The sequence below is a fragment of the Frieseomelitta varia genome, unplaced genomic scaffold (assembly GCF_011392965.1).
Source record: "Frieseomelitta varia isolate USP_RPSP 00005682 unplaced genomic scaffold, Fvar_1.2 scaffold_164, whole genome shotgun sequence".
Lineage (NCBI taxonomy): Eukaryota > Metazoa > Arthropoda > Insecta > Hymenoptera > Apidae > Frieseomelitta > Frieseomelitta varia.
The window spans coordinates 231,810-249,078 of NW_025109350.1; the positions used below are offsets into that span (position 1 = coordinate 231,810).

The window sequence follows — 17,269 nt, forward strand, 5'->3', positions numbered from 1 at the left end:
ATTATTAAGGATTTGTATAATACAAATGCGTTTGTGATATTGCTTATTATTGTACAACTTAACTTCATGAAGTATATTTTCAAAGAGTAAAATCTGATGAATCATAATTTATGATAAGATTAACAACTTATTTGAAAGAAAGTTATTTGAACAAAGATTAAAGTATTAAGAATATTTACTATAGTACAAACTTTGTTGATAAATGTGAAGTGGTATAAAAAACATATTATTTGCTATTATTTTCTCACGTCAATACGAAACATCATAGATTTCGTAATCTTAGCATTACTGAAAGTTTCTCACTATGATTTATCACCCTGGTGTTGAAGGTTAAGTGAATTTAAATGCAATATTTTATGGAGTACGATAAACGATGAGATATACATACGTATACGATTTTACAAGTGAACAACCTGTTTATTGCATCAGAAAGCTATTCTTGAACGTACTTGTGAGATTAAAAATATTTTAATATGTATAAAAAACAATATTATACAATTATACAAAGATGTGCGAATTTTTCTGATAATCATAGCTGTGTAAATATATTTCCCACGATTATTTTTTAAAAATAATTTAATCATTTAAATTCGACGTAAATGCTTCAAAATCATTATTAAATCGTATTCTGAACGTTACGTTAAACCGTAAGTGAAGTTGTTGTAAAATATCTCTAAATAATAGTAAAAAAAAAATGTAACAAATCAAACGCTAAAAAGTCTAAACAAATTGCAGTCGCCAGTGAATATAATGAAGATATAGTTCGTCCAACACGTACAATGTCAACATCTGCATAACCGTTTCCGTTGACGCTGCTTAATTATACGAATTAAGGCGACAGCATTTTTAATGACATTCGAGAACCCCGTCCGCAAAGGCGAGATGCTACGCCATTGGTCTCCTCGTTTTTACCTTCACATCGGAGTCACGAGTTCTCAGTTCGCGCATAGCCGCCGGAGAGGAAGGATGTGTTGTGTCGTTCGTCGCTTACCTCGACTCGACAAGACAGAGAGAAATTAGGGCCGTGGTACATCTTCAAGACGTTTGCGTGCGTCAATCGTGTCTTATCGACGTTTACAGGCTAATCAAGCGGCTGACAAATGAACGCACACCATGACATCCCGTAAAAACTTGGTCGTTGTATTAACGATAGTACTTGGGATTCTCGCAGTTAACGTTTACGCCAGATCTTGGGGTATGTAGAATAAGCATCTGTCGAAAAATTTTATGTGACGAAAGCCCGTATTGACAGCGATTCAACCCGATACACACGGTACGAATAATACCGCGTTGCGGGTCGCGCGAACGCTGTCTCCATTCACGCGGTCTCGGTGGTCACGTACGCCACTTCTCCAGGACTGTTTTACCATGCAGAAAGTCGTGACACGTCTGAAAAAGGTGAATGAAACTGATGTTCGATTTGTCGTGAAACGTTTCACCAGGCATTCGCGGTTCGTATTAATACGGAAATCGGTCGGCACGGTACTTGCCCTTATACCTGTTTACGTAATGAATGTCAAATCGTAGTCTCTTTGTATTCCGTATAGAGAGTTACGTGCCTTGCTACCTGACCGCGCAAGGTCTCGACCGCGGTCAGATACCGAGGGAATTATTGTACACCTAGAAAGTACAAATATCTACGAATTTTCCCTACGAATCACTCGTCGTGCCTGTCCAATATACTTGTTTATTTTACTTATGCAGCACATTCTCCAAGAACTAATATACATATATATATATATATATATATATATATATATATATATATATATATATATATATATATGAATAGTTGGGAAAGTAGAATTCCGGACAGTTAACAAGGTGTCGCTGGTATGTGCGTGCACGCACACGAAGATCGATGTTTAACGAATAAGAGCGGTTGTTTCATTGAAAAGACGAATGAATTGACGAATTGCCACGGCTAGCTCGTCAATCGTCCTCGTTCGGTGAAAATTTTAAACGGCGCGCATCGACGCGGATCTGTTTCACCTACTTTGACTATTTGCCTCTTGACTAACTTGTCGAAGGAAAACCACGTGCCGTTGAACGAGTAAAAATAACCGATGGTTGCGGGGGATTATGTCACACGAATTTGTCGAATGCCGAACGAAACGATCCCCGAATCCCTCGATTCATCGACATCTCGCTCGCGTTGCCGCGAGGTTTGACGCGCGTTCCCGAGAAAAAATATTGCCCCGCGTATTGTCGCGGGTTACTTATGCATCGGACGCAATAATCGAACCGCGCGATTTAATTACGCGTACGCGCGATGAAACGCGAAATGTTGGTTACGTAACGGGGCAAAACTGATAAGACTAATCGGTTTCCTTCGATTCTGCACACTGAATGGCACATTTACGGTGACACGAACGATGTTGCTCCTATCTGCGCATCGACACGCGGCGATATAATATTCTTGTACGACGTATCATAAGCGAAACTCCATCAGCATTGGTTTAACCTTGTTTAATCTTGCGCTGGAATGACGTGCCGCGCACGTCGAGAATTCTTTTTCTTTTGTTCCCAAAATTGCAATATTTTCTCGGTTTTAAGTAGTAGTTTATTTAGTATTTATAACGCAGGCAAAGCAAATAATAAATTCGTTACGTCTCAAGTAATTTCTGTTGAATGGTGATAGAAATGACGACGGGTTCAAAGAGAAAGCGAATTTATTGTATACGGTTCGGTCACTCGTTACGGTCCGCAATCAGTTGCCCAGCGCAAGTGGTTAAAGCATCGCCAGCCCGCTAATTGGACAAGACGAGTTAATTTCTTATTCTTAGCTTGCTAAACGTCACGTATGAACTTGTTAATTTATTTATTTAGGAATCCTTTGTTTGTAACAGACCATTGCATTTTTGTATTGTTCTTTCCATAATCGATGGAATAAATAGTTCCACCGTCTTTCACGAGCAACGAGCATTACAGACATAATTTTTATTGACATTTTTAATTCATTTCAAATACTAAATTGACCAAAAGTTGCTCGAAGAATTTTCTTATACTTCAGTGAAGTATATTGAATATTATTGTAGTAGGAATACGTTTAAACGATTATCTCTATTTAACGAAACGAAATTTTAATTGATGCCTGATTAACTGAACTTTTTGTTTACTTGATTGTAATTATGTAACAAATGGCAAGGTCGCGGAGAAAATTGGTGTTCCTCCCGTGACATAAATTATTTGTCCATTTACAAGTTCCGATGAACGGAATTCTATTCATTATGTGCTATAAATTGTTTAACATTAAAAAGAAAAAAAAACGTTGCTTGCACGTGTAATGCATAAAAAAAAAAAGAAAGATTATAAATTATACATTAACGTAAAATTATACATAATTCATTCGATAATGTATTGCATGCAAACATTCGTCCATTTACAAGTTTCGTTAAAAAATTTTCGAAATTCTATTCATTTCGTGCTACAATTGTTTAATGTTTCAATAAAAAAAGAAAAATAAAACATTTCTTGCATCTAATGCGTTAAAACAAAAAAGAAAGAAGGAATAATGTTAAAATCAATGAAATTCTAATTCGTTGAATATTATACCATACCATATTTTACTCAGAAATACTATTAAAAAAATCGATTATTTGCAAGGAACATGAACGTTAATAGAACTAACAGCGTGAACATGATTATGCAAAATGTGCGTACCTCTGCAGCGTGACATTGAAAATGATTCATTTCGTCGATTAATAATTCGATTTGGATTTCGCCGGCACCGACCTCTAGAAAAAATTCCTTTTGATAACTCGACGATACATATTGTGATGAACGTATGAGAGATTTTCACTGTTGCACCTCATTTTATTCATCTTGTTAATGAGATTCGTTCGAACGTGTTTGTTACAAATGACGAGAACGTTCGATGCACGATGATGCTGAATAAATGCTGCGTTCTGAATATATTTCGCGATCGGCGAGACGGGCAACGTAAGACGTTAATGATTTCGCGTAAAAGAGCGAAATGTGCACTGGCAACGAATTTACTAGAATTTACTAGAATCAATTAACAAAATCCTAGAGAATAATAACGGCGAGAAGATGACTCAGCTTTTTGATTTTTTTCACTTAATTTTTCATTACGTATTCGCCCCGACGCATGAATCTAATGGATCGCCTTTCAATGCAAATTAACTCGATCGATTATTATTTGATCTCTTGATTCGTTGATTATACGATGTAACAAAAAAAAAATTAAATAATAATTGATGAGAAAGGAAAGGACACGCTGTCAGAAAATTATCCTAGAGGAGGTAACTTTGTTGTTACGTTGTTTATACAAATTTTTATCAAGTTTTATTGGCAAGTAACTGTATTAAAAATGTTCGCAATATTATCGTGAAAAATTAACATAAATTATAATACATTATACAGTCAAATATGATAACAACATATATTACTGTAACATTGTTCTTTTATATCTTATATTTCACGATCCTATCATTGTGTTTCTATCAGAATTGTGTCAAAGTTGTGAAAAATTACTGTTTACTATTCTATCTTTTCTTGTGTACATAGACGAATAAAAGTTTGGAAGAAACACTGATATAGTTTAATATAATAACGAAACATTACACGAGTGATATCTGTTAAAAAATTGAATGTTGGATTTTCCTCTTATTATCTGTTCTTGCATAAACGAAATCTGTAGTTGTACGTAAGTACACGATATCGTCAATCAGACAACTATTTCAATGAGAATGGAAGTTACTTAACATACGCGTAGACACACAAGCATACTTGTACACATCGAGAACGTTAACAGTTCTCCATTCCATGTTGCGAAGACATTTCCATTTCCTCCAACAATGAACAAAAAATCTGATGATCTTCGACTTTCGACTGATATTTAAATAATCGCTGCTTGTCACATTACTCTCTTATTTACGATCGACGCACGCTAGATGCACTAACGCCGTCTTGCGTAATTGTCGATGCGTGTTTTTGATTTCTCGATATCTAGAATATAACAACAATATAAAAACAATGATCTAGAAACCGGAAAATTTCTGCCAATGGCAAATTGACATAAGCTTGTACGATCGTACGAAACAGTAAAGTTCCGTTTTTCACCTCTTTCGACGGTGTCAAACATTTTGTAGCTGATTTAAATGTAATTGGAATTTCTTTTTCTTTTTTTTCGTTTAAATTCCACTTAACATCGTATAAGCGACGAATAATTGATTAAGAAAATATTACTTACGATATTAAAGAATATTGTAGAATAATTTACGTAACGAGAGTCACCAATATTGCAAATTGAAGATGACTTTTAATTTTGAGATAGAACGTGTCCTTTAATTTCTGGCGCGCACTTTTTAAATGTCCGACAGTTGCGCGCGCAGCAATGCATGCTAAAAGCACGTGTAGCGCTTCTTACACTCGATAAAAAGAAGAAATATAAATTATATATTTACATTTCTTATAATTACACGACCTCATAAAACTTTTATGTAAATGTTGAATAATGTTGACAATTGAATAACACTGGACGTAAATGTGAAACGATAAAAAAAAGAATTGCAAACTTTTATTAAAGATCGCCCGAAGTGTCACAACTTTGAACTATGAACCATGGTATTTTTCCCTCAATATTTCGTTATCTATAGAAAATTTATATACCCTCCAATAATGTACTATATGCGATCTTGAGTAGCATCGATGCCGCCAATTTATAGATTAATTTATAGTCTCGATATAAGCAAGTGCATGTGTATGTATCTATGGTGTCATAGAAATTCGAATGCAAATTTTTTTTGTACATTACACTACCTGTATCATTGTTTCTCACAACTAAAATTTTTGTGCAAATTTTCTCAAAAAAATGTTGTTACTTACAACATTTTACAACTTGATATCTAGAATAAATATAACAGATAGTGCAATTAAGTTAAAAAATAATTAAAAGCACGAATATTAGAGCCATTGTAAACTTTTATTTTTTACACTAAATTATTTACATTCGAAACTCATCTTCTTGTTCATTTAAAAAAAACTGTAAAAAAAAAAAGACAAAATTACGTGAATCAGGAGGGATTTTTTTTAAAATAAATATTATCAAACAAAAATACCAAATGATAACGTTAGGTTGTAGAATCTTACACCGAAGTTTTACTTCTCGATTATTAAATTGTCAATACGTTCCAAATTGAAAATATCCAATATCATAATAACGTTTAATAAGCTTTAATTAAGCGATATCTATAATGCGAATATCTTACAATTAGCGTGAAGGATGAATACTACGCACAGGCGTTATCTCTCGTTCAAAATCGAGACGATTGTTACTCGGCTTACACTCGGATGTAATAAACTCATTTGCATTTTCGCTGATCTAATATTAAAGCGAATTAAGCCTTTCTACTGTGAAATGAGTCACGAAAATTGTCTCGAGATCCTTTGAAGCACTTGTATTGTTCTAAACTTTTCACTTATCTGCCTTATCGCATTTGTTAAAAATATTTAAACCGAAGTATACTGAAACAAATAATTTTCAACTTTGAAAAATTGGATCGATCGTCAGTTGCTCGAAATACTCGAACGCATTATTGAAGATTTTTCACGAAATCACTAATTCTCAGTAAAAAAAAAAACAAAAAGAAAAAGAAAAAAAAACTGATTTATTTTCCTGCAGATAATTGCATTTGTTTTTCTTAAATATTATCGGGTATTAACTACCACTGTAATTAATTCAGATATAACGGTATTAAAGCCTAAAGATATTTTCAAGCAAAACAAGACCAAAATTTATAAGTATGCACAGCAGAAAATAAAATTGTAGCAAATTACGATTTTCATTCTATAATAATTAAAACAGAGAAAATTAATATTCACGTCGTTTTTGACAAATATACTTGGACGATCAGAATTTGACGTTTGGAAATAATTATTAATACATCCACGACAGCTGACGCGTTACTATGACTCGAGAGTAGGACAGATTTCTTGTTATTCATTTCCATTCATGATCGTAAATCGTACATTCAATCATACATTATATATACATCGAAATAAGATTTTCCTACTTCTTTTAATCGCAGACTCTTCTGTTTCATGATTTAATATGAGTCGGTAATAAATTAACAGCCACGAATGCTGTGAATTTAATCAGCCGATGTTTCTCGAAAACTCGCGATCAACAAACTTCAGACAAAGTCCATCGCGACTTACGTGACTGGAAACGGCAAAACTCGTATCAATTTTTTTCCAATAGTTTTCCTCTGTGATAGTAAATGACATGAATTATTAAAATAATTGCGTTCCTTACAATGATAACGATATAAACGCCATTAGCAACAATTATTATTTGAAAAATTTTCGCACTTGTAAATTGTAATCGCGTATAATATTACGTTCAAGCTCCAAAGTGCGCGAATAATTTTCTATTTATCTAAATAATTATTTATCTAAATATTCACAGAAAAAGTTGAACTTTTTGTTGAAGTTGAGGTTTCTAAGAAATAACGGGATAGGCACTGGTTGTGTTACAATATTTACATACTTCGAACTGCACATCATCATCTACGGCTTCATCCGAAATGTCAAAGATATCTCTTATTCTAATCACAAAAATTAGATAGATGTTCCCTAATGATATTTGAATTATTGCATATAGTGTGTACCTTATATATATATATATATATATATATATATATATATATACATGAGGAACAATAATTCAAATATCATTAGGGAACATTTATCTAATTTTTGAAATAAGAATGATAGAAATTTATAAATTAAATATAAATATAATATAAATAAATATAAATTTGTATATAATATAATAAATATAATATAAATAAATATGAATTTGTATATAATATAATAAATATAATAAATAAAAATTTGTATATAATACAATAAATATAATAAATATAAATTTGTATATATATATCCACGGTCTAATAATTTTATATATATATAATCGTTATATCGCGGATTTTTATACAAATTTTTTCATGAGATTTCACCTCTGGTGAAAGTTACTCGTAAAACTGATCTTTAAAAGAAAAAAACCCTTTAAAAAGTAACTTGTAAAATTTACCTATTGCAATGTTGGAGAAAAACCTCGCGTTAATTACATTAATTAATAATTGACAGTCTCGTGAATTATTAATTAAACGATCACAGTGCAAGTTCAACGAAATGCAATATTGAAACGAAACGTTTCTATTTTTGTATTTTGCAGATTTAGCGATAGTGATAGGGCGCGAGGTGGAATTTTTGGCGCGAAATCAGACGGTAACTGGACAGGCGAAATTAGCGGAAGCTGTGACCCTGTCGGGGGTTGCTTACGATGATACCACTAAGACAATGTATTTCAGCGATGTGAGTAACAACAACATAACCCTGTTCAGCAATGACTTGAGGGACAAGAATTTCACGTTGAAACCACTGCTTAAAAGTAAGTATTACGTATAATAGTACGTTAAACAGTATTTTTATAGATATTTCTTTCAGTTTCCGAGTTGCTTTCGATTTTATTTCTGAATGTTTTTTACATTTTTATTTGCGTAATTGCGTGAAGATGGAGATAGAGTTTATTCTAAAGGTCACTGAAGAAAAGTTAACAAATTTTGATTATTACAATGTTTTTCAAAATAGAATTGAATAGAACTTCTCGAGGAGTGTTATGTTATTTGATGGATGATATTCGAATTAATTTAATTTACTTGAAATTAATAGAAAAAGTATTAATTTAATTAAATCTGATTGAAAGACATCCACGTAGTATAAACATTCATATCAATATTATTTTTCATAAATTAATATTATTTTCCACTCTATTAAAACACAAAAAAAAAAAGAAAACTCGATGAAATAGTTTTTATATCTTGTAACAGTTTGCCGATTAATAGTCCGACTCGTGATAATGTATTAAAAAAGATTCAGTTGGCCTACGTTTTTTCGTGGAATAGAATAATAAACGCATTGTGCAAAATTTGAAATGATCACAGTAATAATTAGAGAGGGGAAAAAATACATAACAGGCCACTTGTCTTTCAAGTATCAAAATAACAAGATTGTTATTGCGTGAATAAAGGATTTATTATCAGACTTTATATTAACGATATTATAACGTTGTATTACTTTGATGAAGAATCTTGATTTGATAAGATAGACAAAATAATATTTTTCATTCATTAATCCTACAAATCGCGTTATCTAATTCGATAATCTAGTTCGATTGCCTTTTGATTTCCTTTAAATATTTAGAATAGAATGTAAATTTTTATAATATTCAGAACTTCTTCTGACATGAATAATTTCTTTTTACGCATTTAACTCACGTCTTTAATAATTCTTTACGCATTTTACTTACGTCTGTCTGTACAATTATCTGCTAAAGGATAAAAAGAAATTAAATGAAAGAGATACGACAGTGAACAAAATCCAGTAAATTTTGTTTTCTTAAAATAATGATGGAAAATATGCAAAAGATAACAGTATCGTTCAAGTTTTCATCCCTCGATTTATTTCTGGATATTCACTCGATTAAAAGAGACACCTCGGACTATGAAAACGGTGAAATGAAATTCTTTTATTCAACGTAAGAAGAGATTTCGTGAATGATAAAAGATCAAAGGTCAACGTTTACTGATAGTGTATTGATTCGAAGAACAGACTAAATATCACTTATTGTTAGAAACGTAATATCGAATATACTTTATAATTTTAATTCTTGAAGTTTTCATCATAGAATCCTCGATGCTTCCACTGAATGACAAAGTTTAAAAAATCAATTATTTATCGGACATATAGAGGCAAAGAAATGGTTCAAATGTTTCGAAAGCACATCTTTGGAGAAGCTACATGTAACTTCATTCATAAATATTAACAGGCAAATACAGATGCATAAAAATAAATGGACAGAGATCAATCGACAGGGGGAAACTATATTTAAAAATTTCGATGTATCTTTCCAGATGTATAAACCAGATATTCTTTGTTATCCGTAGAACACAACAAGAGCAGTTACATTATTGCCATCGTCTTCGACACAAGCAGACGAACCTTATTTTGGAGCGACCCCATGCAAGGAGTGATCATGAAGATGCACGTACCACTAGACGGCCCACCGGATGAACCAACGATCCTCCACAATTTGACGCACCAGAGTCCGCGCGGTATCGCTTTGGACGCATGTAACAGGTGTGCCATTTATGTCCTACGTAGAATACTGTCGTGCCCCATTCACGGCTACACTCGGGCAATCTCGAGCGGTCTAGTTCCATTTAGAAATTTTGCGTTAAGTAAGAGAGCGAGTGAGAGAGAGAGCAAAGAGAAAACGGGACTTAAAAAAGAAGAAAATAACAGGCGACGTAGGATGAGGCGCGAGTGTTTGATAATTGTACCTTGTGTTTCCAGTCACATATACTGGGTGAACAGCAATAATACGAATCCAAGTATCGAGCGGTCGGATCTCGATGGAAGGAATCGAGTAACAGTGATCAAGGAGAATTTATACGAGCCGTTGGCAGTCGCTGTTGATCACAGCAACAAGAAGCTGTATTGGATCGACGATGCGGAAGGCGTGAGGATCAACATGGAGCGCAGCAATCTCGATGGTAGCGAGCGTGAACTGTTGGTTCACCCCAAGAGTCATCAGCCGGTGCATCTGGCATTGGACAACGACTCGATATATTGGTCCGATTTGGTGCACAGAGCCGTTTGGACTATACCAAAAGACGCAAAACTTGGAGATTTGCCGAGTAAATTTCGTTCGTATCAGTCGAATCACGATGCCGAGCCGGCTGGTATCGTTACGCGTGATAACCTTGGCAAAGCAGACTGCTCGGCTGGCGTGAATGTAAAACCAAGAGCTAACCTGACGATCGTGCAAATCGACGAAATGTCGTACAACAATTTAACAACCAGCACGGAGGAATCGGAATCAACTACCGAGACGTTCCAATACTGCCTGAATGATGGTCACATCGACGAGAATGAAGGAAAGTGCCAGTGCAGACTTGGGTACGTTAAATCTCTGTTTTCTAGTTTGGACTTCTCTCGAGAAAGATGGACCGAGTATAAGCTCGATTGTTCTAGATTCACTGGAACGCATTGCGATGTAGATCTCTGTCACAATTACTGCTTCCGTGGCAGTTGTAACATAAACAGTGACGGGTTGCCCACATGTAGGTGCAACGACACATTTACCGGACCAAGATGTGAAACAGACCTGTGCAAGGATTATTGCTTGCACGACGGTCAGTGTTCCGTCCAAGATGAGAAGCCAGTTTGTAAATGTAAATATTCCGAGGGGGCTCGTTGCGAGATTTTAAGCAATATTAAACTTTGTGAGGTGTTCTGTGCGAACACCGAGCCAGTTCCTACTAGCGTCGCCACTGCTAACTGCAGGTACGTCGTTTCTGGCTTTTGTAATTCCACTCAGTTTCAAATTCCTACTCTCTGTCTGTTTAGTTAAAATGATTATTTATTTCACATCAGAATTCGTGATTAACTTTTCAATGACAAACAACAAATAACTATATATAAGATTATCTTTGTAAATAACTTGTCTAATTAGCAAAATAATGAAATTACTGTGTTATTTAAAAGTTAATAAATGTACAATTAAAGTTTGAAGAATAGATTGTCTCTAATGGATTCTCGTTATTTTCTGTTGACAGATGCACCGAAAGAAATCAAGCACAAATGGTGACAGCTAAAGAGGATAATGAATACAGAACGATACTACCAATTCTTAGTGTAATCGTTGGAGTACTTATTTTCGTGATAGCCGTACTTAGTTATTATGTAAATAAATTTCGAAAACGGCCACGCATTAAAAAGCGCTTTGTCGTCAGCAAAGGTGGTGTGACGCCACTTACGTCTCGGCCGCAACTGCCGGACAATCAGTGCGAAATAACCATAGAGAATTGCTGCAACATGAATATCTGTGAAACTGTGAGTGATCCACCAGTTAAAATATAAATATTATTTATGTGCATGCTAAGTATGGGCATATAATATGTATATATACATATGCAATTGACAATGTAAGATATGTACTGTAGCTAAGTACATACTCAGGGGAAAAAGAATCAATTAAAGAATTTAAAAAAATATATACATATATATATATATATATATATATATATATATATATGTATTCAAATATGAATCTCAATTAAGCAGATCGTTTCTTTTTCCTCTAATCTAAGAAATTCAAGTGCAAAATGAGAACAGATATTATAATATCGATGTTCTTCAATTTTTTAAATTGATAATGCTTATTACTTAGTTTTAGTAGAAAATATAAATGCCTAATTACTTTGGAACACTCGATATCTAAATAATTGACATAAACTGCATATTTATTTTTTACTAACTTCAATGCTATTATAATGAAGATTTTTTGCAGTTATAACACATTTCGCTTATGTCCTGGTTGACATGTCGCTGCGCATGAATTCATACGTGTAAATTGTTTCATGATACTTGAATACATACAAAAATTCATTAAAATAAAAGAATCATCGTATCACACTCCATTGTGAATAAATGCTGCAGTATGAAATAAATATTCAATAATTTAATGAATAACTTGTATTGTCAAAACATTTAATTTTAAGCGAATAAACAATTTTTTAATATGAAACAGTCGTTCCGACCTGACCTTTCTGTAAAACAATATCATGAAAAAGAAATTTAGTATGAAAATATTGGAATACTGAGCATGCGAATTTTTCGTGAATGTAGCTTAAAGCCTTTATATACTTTTTATTCACATGTACAGTGAAGAACATATCTATATCAAAATTCTTCACTGTAGATCAAAATTCTTAAATAAAAATTTTTGTTGAAATCGTATAAAATTTAATTCTTTTTTATAGTTTACCGAAGATTCATCATTCTCACTATACTCAATTCATCACAAGAATTTTGAAACGAATTTTAATCGAATTCGTAGCATTTAAACTTTAATCTTTTACAGCCATGTTTCGAACCAAAATTACGTGCTGCAGCGCCAGAAACCAATGGTTCTAAGAAAGAGGAGAAGAATTCTTTGCTCGATAACATGGAGGAGAATTCGTGGTAGCATAAATTGTTTGGATGTGTCAATTGACAAAGAGTTTATGGACTTGAGAAATTCGTGAAAAATTTAGCTTTGCGGAACTGCACACGTTTGTATATACCGCAGAATGCTGTAGTATTATTGTTATGTTTAATAACGATGCTTACGAGATGTACGAGAACACCTTGACGATGTCAGTCCAAAAAAAAAAAAAGAAAAAAAGAAAGCCAAAGGTCATTTCGAGGACTCTTAATTTCTTATTACGTCATATAACATGTAGGGCTGTGTTCATATGAAGATTATTTCATCTAGTTGTTAAAGGATTATCAATCTTTTTTAAAAGATATGCAATTATATATTTTTCATAAGAGAGCAGGAAATCTTATGTTCTATTGGCATTCTTTAAATGCCGTGGTGTATAAATGACAGAGAGATATATACATACATGTGTAATTTACATAAAATTTACAAAAATTTTGTATAATACTGTTCGATATTTCCTGATTCTCTGGTTTATTCCTCGTTCATTTCTATCCATTCTTTTTTTTTTTTTTTTTTTCAAATAGCGGGTTATATTTTAAAATAAATAGCTCCGTGCATTAATTCTGAGTGAGTGCAACCGAAGGGTACATGAAACATGCCTTAATTGCTAATGATTGCTCAACGTATCACTGATATAATTCTAAAAAAAATTTTAGTAGTGAGTACAGTTCTAAAGAAAATTTTAGATTATACTGAACTGTGTTATGTTTATGAGAACGAAAAATGAAAGTTTCTAATCAAGATTGTCATCGAGCTTAATTTTTAAGCATTAAATTATTAAAACTGATGGGTTTTTTAGTTCACTTATGCTTGTTCTCACATAGAGAACGCTGTTTGCAGATAAACGAAAGATATATCAATAGACAAGATTTTACATATTGTTTTATTTAAAAAAACAAAATGCTAGATTTTAGAGAAAAGAACTTGAGGTACCAAATGATTCTACTAACTGCCCTGTACATTTTATAAAACACAAAAATATAATTTAAATGGTTTAAGAAGTTCAGTGTTCATGTCAAAATAAAGAAATTTTATTTATAAATTATAATATTAAAAAAAAAGAAATTCGTAGTTCACGTCTATAAATTTACATCTTGAACAATAATATAAATTGTGGACATTTACATCCATAGAAAGTACAACAAACGTGTTGAAATTCCTTTGCAGACTGAAGGATTCTATGTAATCTCTTGGTTTAAAAAAAAAATAGAGTACAAATAGCTATATACCTAAGTGAAAGTGACTTATATAAAATATGATAAAACAATGAGAGGATCTGTTTGAAACTGTCATGTTATATTTTCCGTCTTATTGCTTCCAATAATGAGATAACAAATTGTACTTTCTACTGTACTTCAATCTTCTCTTTGTACTTAAAACACAACTTGTTCACGGCATAAGGTAGCTAACTTTCAACGATGTATACCTACTTAAAACATGAACTTATACCGATTTATACCAAAGTTTTGTGTAACATTATCAACATTAAGTGTAATAGTATAATTTCTAAAAATTATTATCTGGGAGATAATATTAATGATTAAGTTTATAGATCTTCATATACATATATGATGATGATGATAATACTAGTAATGATAAAATGGTTTTTTTTTTGCACCAAATGAAGTTATATTAAATAAGTAGGTAAAACAGGAAAACGATTGTAGCATGGTAGTAGTTTTTACGATGTAAAAGTGTTATGCAGCTATATATATCCTGTTTTAAACTAATTTATAAACAGAAAATACCATTATTATTATAGTATAAAACGAGTTACTAATTCAAACAACATTCGTTATTTTTTTTTTCGATATGTGAATACTTCTATTTTTTACGCCGCGGAATAATGTTCCTGTTATAGAGGCAAATTAAGAACATGACGATTTATTTTGTTCCTGTATACGACATTAGTAGTATAATTTAATAACCATCGTCTTTTGCAATGGCGCGATCCATTTTTTGAAAAACTTAGTCGACAATTTTATACAAAATATTTGAATTATTTGTTAGAATTGTTCAAATAGAATGATACAAATACCATATTTGGAATGTAGTCCTCTCTCGAGCACTCAACCCCAGAGGAGGGTTAGTGGATTTATAGTGAAAGGCTTATATTCCCTTATAAATTATGCATAAATAACATATATGGCCGAATTACAATCTTTATTGTTTTGTTTTTCAGCGATAGGAAACTATGACTTCGATCGTTTTTGTATCGGTACTTAAATTATTTTATTGTTTTTATAATTGTATTTACTTTATAGACATTTTTAATATTTTGTATCATTCTATTATAATTAACATGTTGATCGCTATTGTATACAAATAAAAATGTAATAAAAATAATTAAGACTAGTATTTGTTTTATATTTTTATTGTATAATTTTTATGCTACATCCTGTTAAATTTCTGTATATATGCAATAGTATTTTCACAAATTTAGGAAAGATGAATAAAATAAAAAAATACCTGCATGTTAAATAGAGATATTAAAGTGAAAAACAATGAATAACAATATTAAGAATTATTATTAGAATAATTACATGCAAAAGATTAACATAAAAATAGGAAATTTATATAACTCACAAATACTTCATTAGTCTGCTTTTAACTGACTTTCAGGTAAAATTACTTTTTCACCAGGTTTAAATGCAGGCATACCAAGATATGGACAACTAGCACATCGAAATGCATCCCCAAGATAACACTGAAAAATACATATATGTTATCTTTTATTTGAATTTTTTAAGAATAACATAAAAATGTATAAATTACATACATTTCCACATGAAGACTTTGCAGTTTCCTCAGGTGCAATTTTCCCACTTAATTCTTCAGCTAAGCCACAAGTACAATCTTTGCAAGCTTTTCGTTTACCCGTTGTACTACATACTAAAATTACAACATTATAAAAATATAATAATTCTTGCTAAAAATCTCAATAATTTTCAAAAAATTCATTACAAATAAAATTGACTGCAATTTAATTATTAATGAATGATAGAATCATTTTTTAAATTTATACATGAACAAAAGTATTCAATTTACCTCTTAAGTTGGTTACAGGCTTAATAATATCATTTTCATCTAAAAGATCATCTTCATTGATTAATTCTTCATCAACAGAAGTGTCTAGTTTCCATACATTAGATTTCTTTTCACTCAAATTAAGTGTTACACTAGAACCAATCTGTATAAATTTAAAATAGATAAGAATAAAAAACATGCTTCATCAAAGTTAATTTTGGAACTCAAATAAGTATCACTCACTTCAAAGGAAGGTTTTTCCGCTACTACTTCACAAATATTATCTATATTATTGTATATATTAAGTAGAAGACCTTTCAACTGTTTTGTATCGAAACTTTCTTGCTCTTTCACCTTGAAACCAGTCAATTTCAAGTTAGACACCCTTTTATCGTAAACAGACTGTGCATTTTCCTTTTCTTGGACTGACTCATAAATAATCAATATTCCTCCTGGTTTCAACATTCGGAGAGATTCTTCTAGAAGCAGTTCAAGATTTGGACACAATTGTTTAAAAATAGAAATAATTGCATCATAGGAAGAAGAATTAATACCTGGGAAAGAATTTAATACATATAATGATAAAATATTTTTCATATACGAAAGTGATAAAAATAAAAAATATCTAATGTTTTTTGAAAAATGTTTAAAATACATAGATATATATGTTCACTTATCTATTTCATACATATGACAGTACTTAAGAATACCTACATTTATTCAATTCCTTGGTTGATATAGTTGTTAATTGTTCAGCACTGTTAAGATGTTTTTTAATTTCACTCGCAAAGTCTGTAATGTCATTACTTGAAGTTTCACTATCTAGGACCACTAGAACACTGCTATTTTCTTTGAGGAAAGTCATTTTTTTTTCTTTTTTTTTTTTTTTATAAGCAAAAGACGTAAAAAGCTATCCAAGATGCAATTCTCATGCAATGTAGTATTCAGCTGATTGCATGATTTAATGAAACATAGATGTGCAATTCTGTAGACAATTCTCCGATACTAGCGCCACTTACCATAAAACTAAAAGCTAGGTAACTATTATATTTGAATAGAATAAAAACATATTCCTTATTATACATATTATGGATTTAATTAGGAACAAAATCATGCAAAATTAATCAAAGTAGAAATTGTAATTTTCGTTAGAATCGTTCTAAC

General features: G+C 31.8%; 2 protein-coding genes across 3 annotated transcripts; one reads left to right on the top strand and one right to left on the bottom strand.

The window, feature by feature from the left end:
* Positions 1-876: 876 nt before the first annotated feature.
* On the top strand, positions 877-13,236 carry LOC122538449 (protein cueball). The gene is made up of 7 exons (XM_043672525.1): positions 877-1,195; positions 8,204-8,419; positions 9,975-10,167; positions 10,384-10,989; positions 11,065-11,376; positions 11,649-11,925; positions 12,956-13,236. Exons 1-7 carry the CDS (start codon positions 1,114-1,116, stop codon positions 13,058-13,060), a joined length of 1,791 nt encoding a protein of 596 aa, XP_043528460.1. The 5' UTR covers positions 877-1,113; the 3' UTR covers positions 13,061-13,236.
* A 2,200-nt stretch (positions 13,237-15,436) lies between these two features.
* Positions 15,437-17,077, bottom strand: LOC122538468 (anamorsin homolog). 2 transcript variants are annotated; one of them, XM_043672568.1, is made up of 6 exons: positions 16,820-17,077; positions 16,349-16,659; positions 16,127-16,268; positions 15,858-15,970; positions 15,665-15,785; positions 15,437-15,547 (listed from the first exon to the last, which is right to left on the bottom strand). In XM_043672568.1, exons 1-5 carry the CDS (start codon positions 16,968-16,970, stop codon positions 15,675-15,677), a joined length of 828 nt encoding a protein of 275 aa, XP_043528503.1. In that variant the 5' UTR covers positions 16,971-17,077; the 3' UTR covers positions 15,437-15,547; positions 15,665-15,674. The 2 variants fall into 2 exon arrangements, with proteins under 2 accessions (XP_043528503.1, XP_043528502.1); XM_043672567.1 differs by lacking the exon at positions 15,437-15,547 and having other exon boundaries at positions 15,588-15,785.
* Positions 17,078-17,269: the final 192 nt, after the last annotated feature.

What these genes read in the sequence shown, in the direction of transcription:
- LOC122538449 (XM_043672525.1), top strand. Translation starts at nt 1,114, where the DNA reads ATGACATCCCGTAAAAACTTGGTCGTTGTATTAACGATAGTACTTGGG. An exon ending in GTTGAAACCACTGCTTAAAA is followed by an intron (nt 8,420 to 9,974) that starts GTAAGTATTACG and finishes TGTTATCCGTAG; the next exon opens with AACACAACAAGAGCAGTTAC. An exon ending in GTCGCCACTGCTAACTGCAG is followed by an intron (nt 11,377 to 11,648) that starts GTACGTCGTTTC and finishes TTCTGTTGACAG; the next exon opens with ATGCACCGAAAGAAATCAAG.
- LOC122538468 (XM_043672568.1), bottom strand. Translation starts at nt 16,970, where the DNA reads ATGACTTTCCTCAAAGAAAATAGCAGTGTTCTAGTGGTCCTAGATAGT. An exon ending in CGGAAAAACCTTCCTTTGAA is followed by an intron (nt 16,269 to 16,348) that starts GTGAGTGATACT and finishes AAATTTATACAG; the next exon opens with ATTGGTTCTAGTGTAACACT. An exon ending in GCCTGTAACCAACTTAAGAG is followed by an intron (nt 15,971 to 16,126) that starts GTAAATTGAATA and finishes TTGTAATTTTAG; the next exon opens with TATGTAGTACAACGGGTAAA.